General features: G+C 43.1%; 5 protein-coding genes across 8 annotated transcripts in view; 2 read left to right on the top strand and 3 right to left on the bottom strand.

Annotated features, from left to right (window-relative positions):
* The window catches only part of gmppb (GDP-mannose pyrophosphorylase B), a 5,500-nt gene extending 2,884 nt beyond the window's left edge, over nucleotides 1–2,616 (bottom strand). Inside the window, exons 1-4 of one of the 2 annotated variants that reach the window (XM_019860569.1) lie at nucleotides 2,501–2,616; nucleotides 1,549–1,777; nucleotides 1,277–1,357; nucleotides 115–163 (exon numbers count right to left, since the gene is read on the bottom strand). In XM_019860569.1, coding sequence (XP_019716128.1) covers nucleotides 115–163; nucleotides 1,277–1,357; nucleotides 1,549–1,677 — 259 coding nt within the window. In that variant the 5' untranslated portion in view covers nucleotides 1,678–1,777; nucleotides 2,501–2,616. The remainder of the gene's footprint in view (nucleotides 1–114; nucleotides 164–1,276; nucleotides 1,358–1,548; nucleotides 1,778–2,500) is intronic. The other variant, XM_019860570.1, reaches the window with a different exon arrangement.
* Nucleotides 2,617–3,605: 989 nt separating this feature from the next.
* Nucleotides 3,606–8,671, bottom strand: pde12 (phosphodiesterase 12). Its single transcript, XM_019860567.1, has 7 exons — nucleotides 7,746–8,671; nucleotides 5,900–6,330; nucleotides 5,596–5,701; nucleotides 5,231–5,375; nucleotides 5,073–5,151; nucleotides 4,611–4,733; nucleotides 3,606–4,169 (listed from the first exon to the last, which is right to left on the bottom strand). Exons 1-7 carry the CDS (start codon nucleotides 8,327–8,329, stop codon nucleotides 3,826–3,828), a joined length of 1,812 nt encoding a protein of 603 aa, XP_019716126.1. The 5' UTR covers nucleotides 8,330–8,671; the 3' UTR covers nucleotides 3,606–3,825.
* Nucleotides 8,672–9,042: 371 nt separating this feature from the next.
* On the bottom strand, nucleotides 9,043–13,866 carry LOC109510334 (V-type proton ATPase subunit S1-like). 3 transcript variants are annotated; one of them, XM_019860571.1, is made up of 7 exons: nucleotides 13,540–13,866; nucleotides 12,083–12,135; nucleotides 11,462–11,598; nucleotides 10,468–10,622; nucleotides 10,201–10,251; nucleotides 9,494–9,731; nucleotides 9,043–9,386 (listed from the first exon to the last, which is right to left on the bottom strand). In XM_019860571.1, the coding sequence occupies exons 1-7, from the start codon at nucleotides 13,704–13,706 to the stop codon at nucleotides 9,129–9,131; spliced, it is 1,059 nt and encodes a 352-aa protein (XP_019716130.1). In that variant the 5' UTR covers nucleotides 13,707–13,866; the 3' UTR covers nucleotides 9,043–9,128. The 3 variants fall into 3 exon arrangements, with proteins under 3 accessions (XP_019716130.1, XP_019716131.1, XP_019716132.1); XM_019860572.1 differs by having other exon boundaries at nucleotides 11,462–11,595; XM_019860573.1 differs by having other exon boundaries at nucleotides 11,462–11,595; nucleotides 12,113–12,135.
* A 724-nt stretch (nucleotides 13,867–14,590) lies between these two features.
* rps23 (ribosomal protein S23) lies at nucleotides 14,591–16,088 on the top strand. Its single transcript, XM_019860549.1, has 4 exons — nucleotides 14,591–14,696; nucleotides 15,403–15,562; nucleotides 15,710–15,830; nucleotides 15,904–16,088. The coding sequence occupies exons 1-4, from the start codon at nucleotides 14,693–14,695 to the stop codon at nucleotides 16,048–16,050; spliced, it is 432 nt and encodes a 143-aa protein (XP_019716108.1). The 5' UTR covers nucleotides 14,591–14,692; the 3' UTR covers nucleotides 16,051–16,088.
* Nucleotides 16,089–16,143: 55 nt separating this feature from the next.
* Nucleotides 16,144–18,858, top strand: part of asb14a (ankyrin repeat and SOCS box containing 14a) — a 7,489-nt gene continuing 4,774 nt past the window's right edge. Inside the window, exons 1-6 of the mRNA XM_019860443.1 lie at nucleotides 16,144–16,779; nucleotides 17,234–17,374; nucleotides 17,455–17,501; nucleotides 18,361–18,495; nucleotides 18,554–18,712; nucleotides 18,802–18,851. Of these exons, the coding sequence (XP_019716002.1) occupies nucleotides 17,256–17,374; nucleotides 17,455–17,501; nucleotides 18,361–18,495; nucleotides 18,554–18,712; nucleotides 18,802–18,851 (510 nt within the window). The 5' untranslated portion in view covers nucleotides 16,144–16,779; nucleotides 17,234–17,255. The remainder of the gene's footprint in view (nucleotides 16,780–17,233; nucleotides 17,375–17,454; nucleotides 17,502–18,360; nucleotides 18,496–18,553; nucleotides 18,713–18,801; nucleotides 18,852–18,858) is intronic.

The following is an 18,858-nucleotide window of genomic DNA, read 5'->3' as shown; positions in this document are numbered from 1 at the left end:
AGATTTACAGCAGGTGCGACAATATTTTGGCCATCAACTCTAAAAGGACAGTGGAGTCCCTCTAGGCTCAATTCCATGCCCCTTTTAGTCTGCTTGTGAAGTGTGAACACTCACCCGTTCCAAGAGGCTCCTTCTCGTGTGAGAGCGAGATACGAATTCTAAGCTGAGGAAGAGACGAACAAAGAAACATTCAATTTAGGATCAGAAATACATGCTTTCATATACGCCTCACCTATCAGTGGTTGATTCAATAAAAGCCCTCTGCCAATATTTGTGGAAATAGGGCAAGTAAATATATGAGAAAGTGTTCAAAGGTTGTACTTGTTGAAGAAGGCACAAGATATTTTGCCATGACTGCCTCCAGAAACGAGACGTCACTTTTGTCATTGCTTACTAAAAACACCCAAAGTGTGTGTATAATCTCACGGGCAATTTTTAGTCCGGCGCTTTATCCCAGGTTGACAACAAATATTAGGTAGCATCTTACATTATGTGGAGACGACGTCCATAAGAGTTGGAGTTGACTTCACAAATGTTTTCTGTACCAATGTTCACGCCTCATTTCTTGCCATTTACAATATTTCACAACATTTTCAATATTCTACTGCATCTTTTTATGGGTCAACACTGTATAGTTTGAAACACAGTGTCGTTTTACTGTCCCCTCAAAATAACTCGACAAAGCCATTCAAACCGTTGGCAACAAAAGTGAGTGCACCTCTTTGTAAAATTGTCCAAATTGGACACAAGCAGCTTTCTTTTTTCCTTCTCAAGTGTCATGTGACTCCTTAGTGTTACGAAGTCTCAGGTGTGAATGGGGAGCGGTTCAGGGTAAAGTAGTGTAAGCAGTAGAGTAAATAGAGACTCTATGTCACTATTTGCTGAAACAGGATAAGTAAACATACGAGAAAGTTGAAGACTCAAAGGTTGTACCAAATGACCAAACATGTTCTACACCAGAAATTACACTAAATTTCTTTCCATTGCTAAACAAAACAGCAGCACTTGAACAGTCTCTCAGCTGACAATGAGTCTTAGCATTCACAGAATAAAAATCTCGTCTTGAGCGCCGTTTAGCAATACAGAAGAGTCCAGTAGACGTGGTCATTTCACAGTATAGTGTGGTCGTTTCATGGTTATGTTTATTACTTCTCCTTGAGCTGATATTTTGCGGCATTTTTCTAGCAAATTTTTGTTTTAAAAATCCACTTATAAATTGGAATGTATCGCTGGTGCTGTTAAATGTGTGTGTTTAGTAATAGTGTGTTGGACCTACTCTCTGCTCCTGGACCCTCATTTCTCGCTCCAGCAGCTCGGACATGTAGCTCACCGCCAAGACTACGTGTTTCACCCCAGCCTGGATTCACGCAAAAAAAAAAAAAAAAAAAAAAGACATGGAAACAAACACAAGAGAGATGCACAGATCCATACACAGACAAGGACAAACATTCACATTCACACACACAAGACACACGAAGACACACACTCAATATTCATGCTCGCTGGCTCCGTTTGCTGGTAAAAAATGAAGCCAGCGTCGCATCCTACCTTGACTAAGGCCTCCACCTGGTGCATGAGGATGGGCTTGTTGCAGAACTCCACCAGCGGCTTGGGCACGCTCAAAGTGAGCGGTCGCAAGCGGGTGCCGTAGCCGCCCACTAGGATCAAAGCCTTCATCCTCGCTGATGTCTTCAGCGACCGTTACCGTGGCAACCGAGGTTCATCAACCACCACTCTGCCGGCGAACTGTGCCACACGTCTCGCTTCTTATGTTTTTCTACAATTACAAAAAATGTCACTTAATTAGCTCATTCACTGCCATCGACGGCTAAAGACGTCAAAGATCCAATTTTGATAGGCTGGTAGAGAATGAATGGTAAACGGTGGGGTGAGGGGTCTTAAGTTTATTTGCTGTTTCACTTAATTTTGGGAACACAAAAAACAAAAAAGATAAGTGACCTTTGAGTTTGCCGACAAAACTGATTTCATTCATCTTGTTTTCCACACTGGACTGCACCAGTATGAAAGGTCGTTTATGTGAATTCTGTTACTGCTCGTAGTAATCAAGCGACTGTAGAGCATCAGCGACTGTGTCATCCTCAACCACATACGAGGGCATTAGAACATGCATAATGTCGTGTGGCTCCTTTGGGATTTAATTGCAACAGTTTTGCTCTGGTACTGTTATGACGTCCATTATTAAGATAAGGAAACCTACAGCTACAGCTAGAAACAAAACAAAGAAGCGGCTAAAATGGGTAACGATCACTATATTGTGTAAGTTGTTTCTCAAGGCAACTAGAAATAAACAAGTTCAAATCCGGACTCCAGTTGTTCATAGAGTCCATAAAAAGACCACCCTCCCCTCCCCATGAGATTGAAAGCAGCCCATGTTAGCTTCGGTGACTAACTAACACGCTTCTCGATGTGGCGGAGTGATTATTCGTTCTCACAGTGGTACCGTTCGGGTCGTAAAGTGCGAGAAGGTATAAAAACTCACGTTCTGAGGTCCGCGATTTTTTAGGGAGACATCCACAGTGGGTTGAACTCCGGGAGTGACACGTAAGAACGTTCAAATCCCAGATCGTTGTCTGTCTTCCGGAATGTCAATTCACGTCATTTCAATCTTATCCCAACTGGTTTATCCTGTTTTTGATTTCAAAATAAAAGTAAAAGGTTGCATAAATTACCAAATTACGAATCGAAGGCGAAAAAATGTAAAATAAATAAACCCATAAAAAAGAAAAAATACATATAATAATGTGAATATTTTTCATTTAGGTCATTTACGAGGTTTGTTTTTAATCTTATACGGTGTTAATAATCAGCTTCCGGTAAGTATGTTGGATATTGGACAAAACACTGGCGTTGGAATCGTTTACTTGGGGGGGTGTCATCAGGGATGTCAAGAATCGTAGAATCTTACATTTTTGCTCGCTCGTTAATTACCTTTAAAATGACGTTGATCAGTAGTATACATTCAGGTGGACTGAAATACATTAGGAGAGATCAAAATTACCACACGGAGAGGATGAGCTGTGATTTACCACTTCGGTCCAAACGAGGCAATGGTACGCTCTGACTCCGCCTCTTCACTACTTTCGACCAATAGGATCAAAACAGCGTGGCGACAAACAGCGGGTAATAATCACGTGACTAATTAAAAGCCTCAAGACGCCTTTCAGTCGAAAAAGCACGTGTACAGTCCAACAAACATATTTTTAATATTCTTGTTTTTAATAGACTTATATGTAATTGATAACATATGTGAAAAATATTCACCGAGTAATTTACCTGTACTATTTCGTCGAACTCAAGCCACATGGCAGTGGCGGACCAGTTTTGTTCCACAATGTAAATTCAACTCCAAAAATCCTTGAATTGGGGAATTGGTCTCCCCCCTCCCAAAAAAAAAAAAAAATAGGCAAACAGGTGAATCCGCAAGGATGTGAGGGTCCATTAATACACACAAAGTAATCATTTAAGGTGTGTAATAATTTTTTTTCCACATCTTTAAAACTAAATTTCTCAATAAATGTGTATGTCTATATAGTTGTATTGTGTTAATGAAAAATATTTTAAAATAAAAACACTAATGCCTTGATAAAACTAAAATAGTTTATTTTCAGTTCAGTTCAAATCATTTTTTCTTTAAATTACAAAAAAAGAGAAATGCATTATGATTAATATATTGAGGATTATCATCCTAAAAGAACCATAACTCAGGCAGCCAGACTGACACTCAATAGCAGCGATTAAAATAACTTTACTTTAAATAAAATCTGGTATTCCGGTCATGATGATTTTAAGAAATCTCTTTTGTATTCAGGGGTCCCAGCGTAGGTCGCAGACCAGCGCGATGTGGTCCGACGGATGGGCCACGCTAGGCAGCGCCGTGTAGGTGGTGACCAGGTGGTGGGCCGGCATGGGGACGACCTGCTCCACCCGCATGCTGTGCGGCTGGATGAAGATGTAATCCAGGCAGCCTTGGAAGCCGCCCACGTAGTTGGTGTAGGCCAGTGGCCCGCAGGCGCTCAGCAGGGGCGGGAAAGGCGAGATCAAGTCCATTGCCAGCAAAGACGACGGTGAATCTTCCTCCTGGGGACCCGAGCTGCTCCAGTCGGCGTGCTGCCGGGAAAGCGAGGCCTCGGTGAGCAGCTGGAGGACACCTGATATAGGACAGGAAGCACCAGCGGCATTCAGAACACGCCGACACGAGCGGGAGGTTGAGCCTCAACTGGTTCGGTCGGCTCGTTTCGGAGGAAAATCTTTGGCCGCACACAAATGGGAGTTATTTTTCAGTATCCGCTTTCAAACTAAATGGAAAAAGGTTGATGTCTCCTGGAAGAGATACAGTGTAATCAACAGAAAAAAGAAGAGGCAGGGAAGGCCCCCAATTAAGCTCCAGTAACAGTCAGTATTGTTGTATGCCATTTGTATGTGTTGCTGCTCGGTATGTATCAAAGTGGAAGCTGTTTGAAGGTTTATGATTATCATTCATGCTAATTGCCATGAGCCCATTTATGGCATTTCGCTTCATATATTAGCAGGAAGATAGACTGACAGCCACCTCTGATATTTGCGCACGTGACGTGTTGATGTGAAGTTACCGGAGCTCGGTGAGGAGTTGAAGTCACCGCAGAAGACCAACGGAGCTCCCGGGGCCACCTTGCCGATCACGTGACTCAGGTGCCGCAGAGCCACGGCCATCTGGACCAAGCGGACGTTACCGCCTTCAAAGGGAAAAGACGGTCGTTGCTCCTGTTTTGTGTTCCAATGAAGTTCAAATGGGCGCAACAGCTGAATATCCGAATGGAGAAATGTTAATAATGAACGCATACTACCCATTTTTGCCTCCTGATGGTGAAACGTCAGAGTCCGACAAAGTGTTTACGGGCCTCTGTAACGGCTGCCGTTTTGGTTAGCAACAGGGTTCCAATGAGCCTTAACTTTTAAATGTACACGTGTGAACAAAAGCGTTCGTGAACTGAAAAGTAGATACGCTTGCTCGCACAGATTTGAGTCTGTTTACGTAGTTCAATGTGGGCTACTGTTTTGATCAGCAACTGTACCTCGAGGGTGCCAGTACAGGTGTGTGTTGGCCACGCACACCTTCCTGCCTGCTTGGTGGAGGTCCTCCAGCACACTGACCTACAGAGACGAGAGAGGGCGTCAAAAGAGAGCGGGCGGAGCGAGTCGATTTAGACATGGGCGGGTGCAGGTTCGATACCTGCAAAGCAGTGGAGCGCTTCACAATCTTCTCTCTCAAGGCGTCGTTGGCCGAGAGCCTCTCCAGCAGCTCGGCGTGGGCCGCGTCCGACGTCAGCGCCTCGCTTAGCGTGATGTCGTGGCAACTCAGCAGCTTGAATCTTGTCCTAAAAAAAAAATGTTTCTCCTCGTTAGGGTCACGGAGAGACAATTCGGAAACTTAAATGAAGCTAACAAATGTTTCAGGGACAACAAACAAATGACACCGGAAAGCTGAACCCAGAACCTTGAAACTGTGAGCCAGTTGCTCTGACCGCTACCGCACTGTGTTGCCCAGTGCCGAAAATATTTTCTTCCAAAATTTCACACCTGGTAACAGAAACGAACCTGCGGTAGAAGGTCGCCAATCCTTCGTGTTGCTTCTCTTTTAGCTTAAAAACGCCGTCCAGGCCAAAGGCATCGAGAGCTGGAATCAGACTGTCCAAAAACACTCCTGGGAAAAAAAAAAAAAAACAACAACACCCTGGTGTGTCAGCCAACACCTGTACAGTGACTCCTCTTTTTTTCTGCACGGGAATTCGTTCGAAAATAACCAGTCGCTAACGACGTTTACGTTCACACAGAGGGGCAGTTGAGCGAATGCGGACACGTTCAGAAAATACACACAGAGCGCGCAACGGAAATTCATCACCTTTGTCCACCTCTTGCAGGCAGACCACATCGGCGTGGTATCCAGCCAGCTCCTTCTTGATCAGATTCTGCCTGTAATCTAGCTCCAGGGCATAGGGGGCGCAGTAGGGGTACAGCACCGTCTTGGACAGCTCCGTCTGCGCGTAGACGTCGGCCAGGATGTTGTAGGAGACCACGCGCAGCGACGGCCACGCCGCCTCCTTGGTCGTGTACACGTGCCGCTCGTCAAAGGTGCACGTGCCCGGCCCGGCCTCCACGGCGCCGGCGGAGAGGAGCTCGCCGGGTTGTCCGTGGCGCCCGCCGCGGTCTTTGGGCGTGCCGTGTAGTTTGAGCCGGCAGCCGATGTCCTGGTTGGACGGGACGTAGACTCGGCTTCGGCCCACTTCGGTCCAGGCAACGTCCGGAGCGCTCCCTTCACCGGCGGCTTTACCACTACAATCGCAACAAAGACGAGATGAATGAAGACACTGGCCTTTCAAATGACGGGACTTTTTATCCGTACTCTTTACCTTTTGATGCGAGCCCCAAATTTGAGCTCAAAGCATGAAATGAACCAGACGACAAGCATTAGATTGAAAACAATTCTTTAAAAAAAGCAGGCCAAGTACTTAAAGGCATACCTTCTTTATCCTATTCCAAAAACGACAATTATTACATCAGCTCGTCGCAAAACTCAACTTTGTGTTTTAAATGCATGTATGTCTCTGTTACAGTATTTAAATGTAGAAATATTTAGATATATTTTGCCAATTTATTACAAATAAACACATTAAAAAAAAAGGTTTTTGAGATTTAAGTTGGTGTAGCCGTCCCTCAGCCAAATCAACAGGTGAAAGCTGCACTTCAATCGCAGTGGGAATGCGCAGCCATCAAACAACGTGAAAATTAAGGACAATAGGATACAAATCAGAGGGAATCATACAACAGCCTCTTTCATAAGAGTGGAGCTCTTGCCCTTGTTTGTTTCTTTTTTTTGTCGCTATCGAGATTGAAATATGAATGATGAAACGGTGAACACAAATACAAGTACAAAAGTAAAAAGCGAAGAATATTTACCTTTGATCCTTCGTAAACATCTTAAGATTGTGGTTTTTGCTTCCTTGCTTAAAGCTCCTGTCTGCAAAGTCTCGGGGAGGGAGGACCATATTAGACCTTTTAGCTTTATTCTGTGTGACATCATTGCAAAAAAAAAAAAAGTTTGTCCCAAAAGCTTGGCCATTTTATTTGAGAGTGACATTGCAATGACTAATGAAATGAAGTTGGGTGGATTTTGGATACATTTGCACAACTTTTGACGTCTCATTTCCAGACATGACATTACAATTTTATGGAATTTCTTTTTAAATTGTGTGGCAGCAAAAATATGGAAAAGGTGAAGAGGAGTGAATGCTTAAAATGATGAAGTTAGATTTTTGTTTTGGAATACTTTTGCACACATTCACCCGAAATATATTTTGGATGTTTAAGTTCGGTTCGGCTTTTTTTTTTTTTATTTGTATAAAACAAACAAAAATCTTTGAAATTCTGAGACATCGTGCGAAAAACGCTCTTACTTTTTTATTTTTACATTTTACTAAAATTCAAGGTTTGAAAAATTTCATGGCTGCAGCCTACCAAAATATGGAAAAAGTGAAGTGGGGTGACGACTCATTATGAAAAAATTGCATTTTGTATTCTTTTGTTTGGAAATTCAGACCCACGCCCCCCCCCCCCAAAAAAAAGAAAAATACTTTGACATTACTTTGTCCTGTCACTGATGGTGTATTGAACTTTCATGTGCAATAATTTTTTTCTCATTTGCGATCCACGAGTTGTTTTGCAAATTGGTGTTGGCTGCGCCAAGTTACCTGGAGTTTGGGCTCTTCTCCTTGTACCACGTAAAGTCACAGTGGTCCAGATCGCCGAACTCCATCTCCAGCTTGGGACATACGGGGAAGCCGGCCAGCAGCGAGGCCGGTAGCTCGGCGGTGGTGAAGGTGGGCTCGTTCCGGCGGACAGAGTACCGGACGTCACCCAACTGCAGCACGGCCCCGTCTCGCCATGCCTCCGCGTTGAGCACAGTCTGCGGCACCTCGCCGCCGTCGACGTAAAGCTTCACCACGGCGGGCTCCGGAGTGTCGCCCGCCGCCGACGGCTGCTGATGCCCCGCGTTCCTCTTTGCCTTCTTTGCCTTGGTTTTACCCTTAGCGAGGGTGCAGGCGATGCGGGACAGGAGCTTGCCCAGCGGTTCGTCCTGCTCCCGTTGCATGTGCTTTTGGCTGCCGTCCACGCGGAACGAGATGGTCATCTTGGGCTCCCCGGCGACGCATCTCACCGTGGCCGGCTCCATGTTGCCGAGAAGGCGGCGCGCCCGTGTCAAAGGCGAGAGCGACGAGTCGGGGAGGAGGCGACGGTAAAATGGAAGAAGGGCAGCGGCGAGTTTGTTGAACATGAATCCCGACGTTGTAACTGCCAAAACCGGACTAAACACGACTTAGATGGCCCGGAAGTGGCGAGAGACAACCGCAATGGGGGGGTTGTCTACTTCCTGGTGTCACTAGCGAGCCAAAGTGCGGATTTCGTTTGTCTTTAAGCGATTTGATATAAAAGTGAAAATGATACACTCACTTCATAATATTGTTCAAAAATGATTAGTGAAATCAGAATTAACAGAGTTATATCACATTAATTGCAGTTAGGCGATCGCCCAAGTTATGACGAGTGTGTTCTTCTACGGCTTTTGCAACGTGACCAGTCCTCAAAATAAAACTCTATTGCCTCCTACTCATCGGGGGGAAAACTACACAAATGCCTCAAAGGTATTCGCCGCGTACTGTTCTACCTTCCTCTGTGACACAAATAGTAATTTTAAAAGTGTGAAAAATTACAAATAGCTTTGTTTAAAGAAAAAACGTAATATTCTCCAAAGAAAAATAAAATCCATCCATGCATCCATCCATCCAATAGTAGCAATTTATTTTAGGGGAATGTGTGCAACATTCTAAACTACAATTTGTAAATTCAAATACTGCATGTTATAAAGATAGTTTCCAAAAAAAGGGATTCATTTTTCAAGAGAAAAGTAGCAATTAAAAAAAAATCCCTTCATACGCCGAATAAAGGTTACCCAGGGAAAACAAATGCTGCCCCAGTGTAGGTAAAAATATTTTTATTACATTTCTTATGAAGAGAAATCAATTTCTACTTTATTAATAAAACAGCAAAACTTTTCCACAAATGTCCGTATCCTGCTAGGGAACATTTTTATCCGCTATATTTTCGGAACAGCACCGTTCCATCTGTTCCGGGTTCTGGAGGAAGTCACCGTGTGCCTTGCGCTCACGGTCGTTCTCGATGCGGTTGAGGTGGACAAGCAGGTGCAACGCATAAGCCAGGACCAACAGCAGGATGAGCGACGTCACCAGACCCATCAGGATGGCCGGCGTCAGGAAGGTGGTGCAGTCGCTCACTGGCGAAAACCTGCCGGATGTCACGTTGAAGGCCTGGATCTGACGAGGGGCGCAAAGGGGATGATTTCCAGCCAATGACAGTCACGTATACATATTTCAAAGGACTTTAAAATGTGCCTGGATGTCATCCTAGGATAATCTAGCACCTGGAAGTCTGTGAAGGTGAGCGTCCAGCGGCGAGCGTTGTCGCTGCCGGGCCTCAGGAGGGCGCTGTGGCGTTCCAGGCTGCTGACGTGTGAGCAGTGGTACGAGAGTGAAGACGGCGCGTACACCTCGCTGGCATTGAACACGGCTTCCTGCGACGAGTTGTAGACCACCGAGACACTGTCCAAAGAGAACCACCACTGGCTCGAAGCCTCGTAGAAGGTGTTGGACAGCTGCAGCCTGGGAAGAAGAAGAAAATGCTCACGGTTACAGTGCTATCCATCAATTGCGACGTGTGGTTATCTATATCTAGGTAGCTAAGCCTACATCCTGAAAATACAACTTCCTTTCAGACAGTCTGCTGGCGTGGCCGCCTTGTTATCGACCATGAGTGCGCGCACGTCATGCAGAGAAAGACGGAAAAGTGATTTCCCCCCGCCCCTAAAGCCTGTCAAATATGTAGCAAAGCACAAGAAAGATACTAGACAAGGTACAATTTTTTTCAGGCCATAGGAGTGGAATTTGATTGGCAGTGTTCGTGGTGCATCAAATTTACGAGACATTTAGATTCACTTCACTGGGACTGTAGGGTATGGTTACGTGTTACGTTATATGACACAGTTAATTTGTGTTCACATGTTCATGCTAAAATACTTTACGTGATGAAACCGTTACCGTATTAATACAAGGTTGACAGATAATTTGTTACCTGATGGATAGACCTCTCAAATCATCCACGTCTCCAAATCTCATCACCAGCCTGGGAAGGACACACAGACAGGTCAAAGTGTCACTTACATCCACTTACGTCATGTGGTGGCCAAAATGAGTTCTCCCACAGATTTAGTCTTTTATTTATTGGTAATCATTTTTTCTCATGAAATCATTTGTTAATTAATTGATTGTACGCGTCACTTTTTTGCGAGTCGTGTATTCCAAGGCGTATGCGGAATGGTATGCGAAGGACGGTACATACGTGGCTCTGTCCTGGCGACACACCGACTGGCTGGTGTCCACAGACTTGAGTGGGGAGAAGGCCCGCTCGGTCAGGTCCACTTGCTTCTGCCTCTCGTAACGCAGATACAGCCTCCTGGCCTGGAACATCACGCACGGCCTCCCGTTGGACAACACCTGATGGACACATTGGACAGGTCAGAAGCCATACTTAAGGTACAGTACATTAAGGCACCACGTTATGGACCCCTGCGTTAAGATATCTTATACTTAAGATTCGTTTACATATTAATGCTAAGCTATGTTGCATGACACACTTTCTGTTTACCTGTAAATCTTTAGGTATGATACAAAGCATACTTAAGGTATGTTTACATTTTGAAGCTAAATGACATGATCATTCACTTAAAGTACATGAAATTACCACGTTAACGCTAAGCTTCATTAAATGAAAGAGAGGTTCACATGTTGACGCAAAACAAAGTCATTTAAGGTCAATTTACATACCAAATTGGACTACATGAGGTGTATTTATTAAGGCACGCCTTAATGAAAGCTGAGTGTGGGAAGAGCGTCACCTTGCGTACAGGCTGAATTCTCGCGACATTTGTGAGTTCACGAAATCTCGCGAATGCAGCATGTGCGGAGTCTGCTGATTTGCACTGAGTTGCACATTACAAAGCAACAGTGTGTTTGGGGGGCCGGATATGCAGTTGTGACAAAAGCTTTTGGTTGACATAGGCTTGATTTAGAAATATACGTCGTATTATTTAAGGCACCCTTATCCTCAGATTTACATTGCAAACATGACGTCTGTCACTCAATGCCACGATGTTATATATGCCTACTTGCCAATCATCGAGATAACAGAACTCAGCTGGTCATAACAAGGCGCATGCCGGTGACGACATTTTCATCCGTTGCCGGCGTTGGTCAAAACTAAAGTTTCAAAGATTCAAAGGTGCTTTTTGCTTGGCGGAGGGCATCATTCACTTGTTCGTTTGTATGTACGCCACCTTCAGGGGAGGGAAGGGAAGCGCGACTCCTGGCGTCTGGAGTAACTTCCTTCCTTTTGTGACGTCACGAAGTGTGAAACTCTCTTCTGTCCTCACTCGTCGGTCCACCTCCATCATCACCACTTCATCTGCACCTACTCAAATAACGGTGTCATCAACATTTATTACACATAAAGTTACACGAAAACAGGGCCAGCATTAATGTTTTAAAACAATTATAAAAGATGAAATGCAAATGTATATGTACTGTATTTCAAAGTGAAATACGACTGATATGTACTGTAAAAATGTACAAGTTTAAGCCACTGTAGCACAATGCAAAATGTAAACATTTAAATTGGCCATTACAGCATTTTCGTTCTGATATGTACCGCCAAAATATATCATCACAAGTGGGCTAATTTTTTCATGTACACCTGGAAGAAAGAATTGGCGGATGATGTATCCGCTAAGTGTGGTATTTTCCTTTTGATATTTCACACGTCTGGACTGAAGAATACACGTAAATGAAAAGGTTGCAAGCCCAGGCGTGTACTTTGTAAATAAAAAAACAAAACAAAACCAAAAAAAAGATAGCGCGAACTTGGCTGCATTCAAGTTGTTCTGCTTCTTTGTTAATACCTTGGATGCTTTGTAACCACATATACTCACCATAAACTGGAGAGGCAGCAGCACTGTAACAAGAAATAATAGCATATGAACACATTTTCAACAATTAATGGCCTTCTTTAAATAAAAAATATCCCACAGGAACAGTGCTATTTAGTTCATCTCCCACAATGCATCTGTGTACTGTATTAATCAATGTGTTTTTGTCCACAGATGCAATTGATTGTGGAGAAATCCCGTCTGAGTCAATTTTCCTGCAACCCCCCCACCCCCTAAAAAAAAAAAAAACGACTCCTGTGGATTAATCGGTCAATTCATTGGACTGGGGAGAGGGGCGGTGGGAGGGGGGGGGGATTGCTTGGATTATGTAATCATACAAACACATAAATAAAAACACAGGCAGGAGGCTTTGAGCCAAGAGGAGATTTAGTATCATCTTCCGCTGACCGCTGCGTAAGGTGAACGCCAGCCAGTCCACAATGTTAGCATTTGTTTGTCAGACAATAGTCGCAGAAGTGAATCAATGAATCTGTTTTTGCGGTCAAAACAATCACGATAATGCACAAAATGCCATATTAAAATGATTTCCTCCAATCCAATCGAATTCAACTGCTCCTCTTTACTGAAATAGCGCTACTCGAGTGGAGTGTTTCTTTCTCCTAGCACATATTTGAAAAAAAGAATTGAATGGCACACCAGAATAAAACGTTAGAAAAAGTATAGAAACTTAAATAATGAAGATCGTGTTTCAATTGAGTCACCGATCGACCTAACATGAAATCTTGGCCTGATAAACCAGTGGAAAACAATGTGATTGTTCTGTCTGTCATGAAACATCGCTTACCTCGATTAACAAAAACATATTTGGAGCAATGATGTCTTAATATGGCCTCCTAATGCTTTTCAGAGTCGCAATACACAAAATTATAGGACAGGATATTTAGATTGTACATTTTTAATTCCTTTTTTTGTATAACATGGTTGACATACAAAAAAAAAATCAATGAATTAATCAATCAAATTTGTTGAACCAATTAAGCAAAACTGGAAACATTTACACTGGACAACAGGTTTTGTTTAGTTTCCTAATTTTAAATGTGCGGTTTTTATCACCCTTGAGTTTTGAATTGAATTGAAGTGAACACTACACATATGGTTTATAAGGTCATTTCCAATAGAAATATTTATCGAAAATACTGTTGAAAATAAAACATTGAATACCTTATTTGGGGTTTGGGGTATTGCGTGGGGAAAAAATTAAAATTTTAACACATACATGGTGTAAAACTGTCATGTGTATTATTTTTATGAATACAATTTATGGTGGGCAATGATTATTAAAGGATTCCACTGTTAAAAAAGCTGCAAGCTGTGCTACGTGCAGGAGCAGGAGGACAATGCCGCTTGCTCCTTGCTGTGTCAAAGCTCGAAGATTAGTGTCAGTCTACGTGTTGCGTGTCCTTGCCTACCTGTCAGATGGATGTGGGTCACCGCTGGAAGACAATGACGGCTGAAAAAGGAGAACAGCGAAGAACAGGGGGAGGAGGAGGAGGATGCTGTTGCAGGAGGCTTTGGGAGATTTGGGAGCCATCGCTGTGCTGTGCTGTGATGTGATGTGATGCCAGCACACACACATTCCCTCTTGAGCTTCTCCCCCCCACCACCACCGCTAATCTACTTTAATCAACCCACTCCATGTTAACCCCCCCTGACAGACTGAGGAAGCAGCCAATTGGAAAACAGATGCAAGACGGCAGCATCCCCATTGCATTGCCGCACAGAATTACAGCTGCTGAGTTAATTATTTTCCAGAGAACTAAATGTAATTCATCTGACATGTATGTACATTTGTAAGATTTTACATTCAACGAGAAAGCCTTGGTTGAACTACTAACATTTTGCTTTATATGTATGAATGTGTGTTCGCGCATTAATATGTGTGGTCTGGGTCCTGTGTGCAGCATAAAAATATACAGCAGAGTGGCAATTGAGTTTCCCTCTGAAGGATTATAGTGGGTAAACTAGAACACATTTCATCAAATTAACAGTGATGATAAAAAAGAAAAAGAAAATCATCTACCAGTAATGGTTTAAAAAATATATTTATTTTCAATTATTCTCTAGTTTAACAGAAGTCGTGACACTGTTTGGGGTTGAAAATTTAAATTCTTATTGCACTAACAGTTCAGATTTTTCAGTCCGAGAAAATTCAGGGGAAAAAAATTATTTACATTCAGTGATACAGTAGTAACAAATACAAAGCTGCCATCATACCGGATGCATTATTAAGTTAAAACAATTCGAAATATTAAACTAAAAATATATATTTGGGATATTGTTTTAGTGTTTTTTTTTTGATAAAAGAAGAAAAAAAAACAAATATAAGACCGCACATGAGTGAATTATACGTATCGGACAACAACAACTCATATACCTAATTTGCCTGTAATAACACAATTCAAAGTATATACTGTATCGATAAAAAAAAAGTTGCGCCCGGTGGACATGACCATTTAAATCAGGCGTTCTGCGCGGAGGCCTGTTCCGGGGTCCTCAGATTGGAGATTTTGCCGCGGTGCATCTTGGGTCTTTCCTTTCCATCCCAGACTCGCTTCTGCAATCATGGGTACGCCGCACAATTATGCCCTTTCATCCATTAATCGTCGACATTTTGTCCATTTATTGTGACCGCGCGCCACATCGTCGCACTACGTACGCTTTTTGGTTACTTTGACGTGGAACAAATGTCTTAACGTGGCGAGAAAATTAAAACATTTTCCTCGTCGCCTGGCTCCGCAACGTGGGGCGGCCATGACGCGGCCGTTCGTCGCGTTAGCACCTTAGCTTAGCACGGGTAGCGCAAATATTGTGTTAAAATGTAACAAGTAAGGAGAAATTGCGATATTTAAATCGGTATCATGTCACATAAGTCTAACTGGTGTCGTCCAACCTTGATGCTGACGCGGTGCTGTTGTTCACGAATGATTACATTGATTCTGACCGTCTGTTTTCCAAATGACAACTAGACTGTGTTTATCGCTAAAAGTGAGATGTTTGTTGTATTAAAGCACTAGTTTATTCAGATATGTCTTTTTTGGGGCTTGGGGGCTTTTCTTGAAATCATCCTTCTGAATCGCACCAGAAATATGAAATTAAAACCATGTGTTGCCTATTTTTTTCTTCCTGATATATTTTAACACAATTACAAAAAAAACATAAGATTATAATCAATTTCAATTACTGTGGTACTTCTCAAAGCACCCTTGGTTGAATTTGGTGTTGCATTGATCTGATTTGGTCTCGCGTATCCTAAACTGTGTTACCTCCTGCAGGAAAGTGTCGCGGTCTGCGCACAGCCAGGAAGCTCCGTAATCACCGCCGTGAGCAGAAATGGCATGACAAGCAGTACAAGAAGGCCCACCTGGGCACCGCCCTCAAGGCCAACCCCTTCGGAGGGGCTTCTCACGCCAAAGGCATCGTGCTGGAAAAAGTGTATGTCCAAAAATAAACATACAGTAAACAATGAGTCAATCAGATTCACCCACAGTAGGTGATAGTCGGACATCTAGAGAAGACTGTATCTAAAAAGAGAGTTTTTTTTTTTAAAAGTTGTGACATGTGTCCTTATTGTGTGTGCAGCGGTGTGGAGGCTAAGCAGCCCAACTCGGCTATCAGGAAGTGCGTGAGGGTGCAACTCATCAAGAACGGCAAGAAGATCACCGCCTTCGTCCCCAACGATGGCTGCCTCAACTTCATCGAGGTGATGCAACGTCAACACCATCTTTTGTTTTGAAGCGTCATTCCCTAATTTCCCAGTGTGGTCATCTCCGCAGGAAAACGACGAAGTCTTGGTGGCAGGTTTCGGTCGTAAAGGGCACGCCGTGGGAGACATCCCCGGAGTTCGCTTCAAGGTGGTCAAAGTGGCCAACGTGTCTCTGCTGGCGCTCTACAAAGGCAAGAAGGAGAGACCAAGGTCATAAAAGTGATGATACAAGCAAATAAAGGTTTTCAGTTCATATTTTCACGTCTGATCATTTATTTTTTACTTTTGAGGACATAGAAAAAAAACGAGAAAACGCCACAAATGATGTCTGACAACAAAAAAAAAAAAAAAAAACTTGTATACAGCCTTAATTCTGATTACTGCAGTCCAAAGAAAATGCAATTTCACTTTTATTATTTTTTGATACAAAATTAAAGATGGATTCTTTAGCTGAAACAAATGTTTTTCCGATAAAGCCTGTTTGGAGCGCAATCTGTACAATTATGTATTTTCTAAGAATTTTCACAATGTTTTGGGACAACAAAATTTGAAGATGCATCCTTTCAAACTTTTTTCTCAAATGAAACTCAATTTAGAGATCATGTACAAATTGCTTTTTGGCACAAAAATAAGCAAGACTGAAAATAAGGTGCAGTATGATTTTTTTTTTTTTTTTTTAATAAGTGGAGTTGACCTGAGTGTATTTTGAGTAATGTGACCGGTCAGTGCTCAGTTAAATATAGTTACAGTGCATACGCGCGCGCACACACACACTCATCACAACACAACAACATGGCCGTCCTGAACCTTCGAAGGGATTTTACTGTTAGATATTTTATATCGAAAGAGTAGAGACTAATACTAGGACGAGCCACGTTGCTCGCAAGAACTCACCAACCATCATCCTACAAAAGGACACAAGCAAACGCCAAGAAGAAATCCAAAGGTAACAGCACAGTCCGATTAGTCATCCCAATTATTAATCATGACCTAGCACTTATATTAACACATAACCAGAAAATTAATATGCCAATCCAGTTGCGAGAATCAAAAGCAGATTTTCGAATGTAGTCAAAAAAAATGGTGAGCTTCTTATATATACACTCATGTATGTAATGCAGTATATTTTATGTTTTGGGTGAAAATAAAATGTAGACCAAATTTGGAATTCCAATATTTGCTGCTTTTTGCCACCCAAACCTTTGTGTGTATGTGTAAAAAAAAAAAAAAAGTAAAATTAACCCAATAAGTGATTTTGCATCAGATTTTTGCAAATCTGAATTTGACAAACTCCACTGAAGAGTTTCAAAATGATGCAACTACTTGTAGCACAACGCGGTGAACACAAAACACCGGAGATCGCGGTTTGCAACCGTGCTCGTGTATTCTGCGTCTCTTAGCGTGGACTTGAAATCGGTAGCGATGAAGGATGAGGACGACGAGGATGAAGACGACGCGGGCATGCAGTATATGATCCAACAAAGTCTGCTGGACGCCAGCCAACGCAAACAAGTCCGCACAAATCCCGTAACAACACACAGGTTGCTACCTTGCTCGATGTTAGCATACCAACTGTTACCGCCGTGATTCTAGTCGTCGTTTGAATCTCCTTATTTTGCAGCTCAAGCGGTGCAGACAGCATCCCCGTATTCACTGCGATAAGGCAAGGTGAGGTGATATCAACAAGTGCTAACCGTATCACGATACGGCTTTGCATGATCATCAATAGACAATGACCTCAAGTTGGAAAAAAATCTGCAACAACATTGATATTTCATTCAGTTGTATTGATTTCTCCAACAGCATTAATAAAGTATAACTTAATCAATACGAACATGCAGCTTAGCATCAATATTTTGTTGTCGGGTGTTTGACTGAAAGTGTCTTGATCTATGAAAGTAATTTTCCAATCATGGCGACGCTCTCATGATATAGCAATTTTGCAACTCATTATACAATGTAGGATATATCACAATATTTATATTTTGTGGGACAGTACGGTGTCCAGAGAAACTACTGCTATGATTTTGCAAGATTTTTCTTTGACTGATACCAACCGTATCACAATTGAGTGATGAAAATAATACAATACGCGATACGTTATACATTGGTAGCGATACAGTATTTTGTCGTAGGTAGAAAACAGGGGTGTTCCGATTGCAGAAGTTATGATATCTTCGCACGGTAATTGTCCAATGATTATCGTGATACCAATTGCAGGCGGTAACATTGATTTGTAGAACAAAACCTAAGTGAAGACATTACGATATGAATATGTTGTCACAGGTTGACCAGTGGGAATCGCAGAGGAACTCCCATTATGGTATTATCACTCTATGTTTGATATCCAACTGTATCATGATACAGTAATTACGCAACATTCAACATATTGGATTACGAGGTGTACAATCGTGTTCATTTACCCAGTGGTATCTAATTTATCGCGATAGGGCATTGACCCACTGTATATCGGTGCTGTATGGTAGGGAAGTGATACGGCTAGGATAATTGGTGTGTTACCACTAAGGCCGTGAGAAGCTGGTGGAGGATCTGAGCGTCAACCACAAAGAAGTTTTCCGTCAGACGGACCCTCGAGGATGGACGGCCCTCCACGAGGCTTCTGTCCAAAGCAACCAAACCATCCTGGAGCTCACTTACGCAGGTCCGTAGGAGAACCGTCAGAACCGGCCCCTTCTCGTCCAACCCGAAACTTTCTCCAGCTTCAGGTGATGACGCGGTGGATCAGCAAACGATGCGTGGCGAGACGCCACTCTTCCTGGCTGTTGAGCGAGGCTTCGTGGACAACGCCGACTTCCTACTGGGACACGGGGCCCGGCCCGACACGCAGAACCAGGACCAGGACTCACCGCTGCACATAGGTAGGCTCGGCCGTTTTTGTAGTCCTAGTTTGTGTGGCCGAGCTATCTTTGATCTGAATTGCCATATTCCGCAATGGCTCCGACTGCAGCGGTCCGTTCGGGTTGCATGGACCTGGCCCGGCGACTGCTCCGCGGGGGCGCGCCTG

This window comes from Hippocampus comes, unplaced genomic scaffold (genome assembly GCF_001891065.2).
Source record: "Hippocampus comes isolate QL1 unplaced genomic scaffold, H_comes_QL1_v1.1 scaffold106, whole genome shotgun sequence".
Classification (NCBI taxonomy): Eukaryota; Metazoa; Chordata; class Actinopteri; order Syngnathiformes; family Syngnathidae; genus Hippocampus; species Hippocampus comes.
Note: the sequence above shows the minus strand (reverse complement) of the source record. Positions and strands in the feature narration are given on the sequence as shown.

Coding starts and splice junctions, on each gene's coding strand:
- pde12 (XM_019860567.1), bottom strand. CDS start 8,329: ATGTTCAACAAACTCGCCGCTGCCCTTCTTCCATTTTACCGTCGCCTC. Junction 4,734..5,072: donor CCTGTACTGGCACCCTCGAG/GTACAGTTGCTG, acceptor TTCCCTTTGAAG/GCGGTAACGTCCGCTTGGTC. Junction 4,170..4,610: donor CAACTCCTCACCGAGCTCCG/GTAACTTCACAT, acceptor GTCCTATATCAG/GTGTCCTCCAGCTGCTCACC.
- LOC109510334 (XM_019860571.1), bottom strand. CDS start 13,706: ATGTGTGTGTGCTGGCATCACATCACATCACAGCACAGCACAGCGATG. Junction 12,136..13,539: donor GACCCACATCCATCTGACAG/GTAGGCAAGGAC, acceptor TTCTTGTTACAG/TGCTGCTGCCTCTCCAGTTT. Junction 9,732..10,200: donor TTGAGAGGTCTATCCATCAG/GTAACAAATTAT, acceptor TCTTCTTCCCAG/GCTGCAGCTGTCCAACACCT.
- rps23 (XM_019860549.1), top strand. Junction 15,563..15,709: donor GGCATCGTGCTGGAAAAAGT/GTATGTCCAAAA, acceptor TTGTGTGTGCAG/CGGTGTGGAGGCTAAGCAGC. Junction 15,831..15,903: donor GCTGCCTCAACTTCATCGAG/GTGATGCAACGT, acceptor TCATCTCCGCAG/GAAAACGACGAAGTCTTGGT.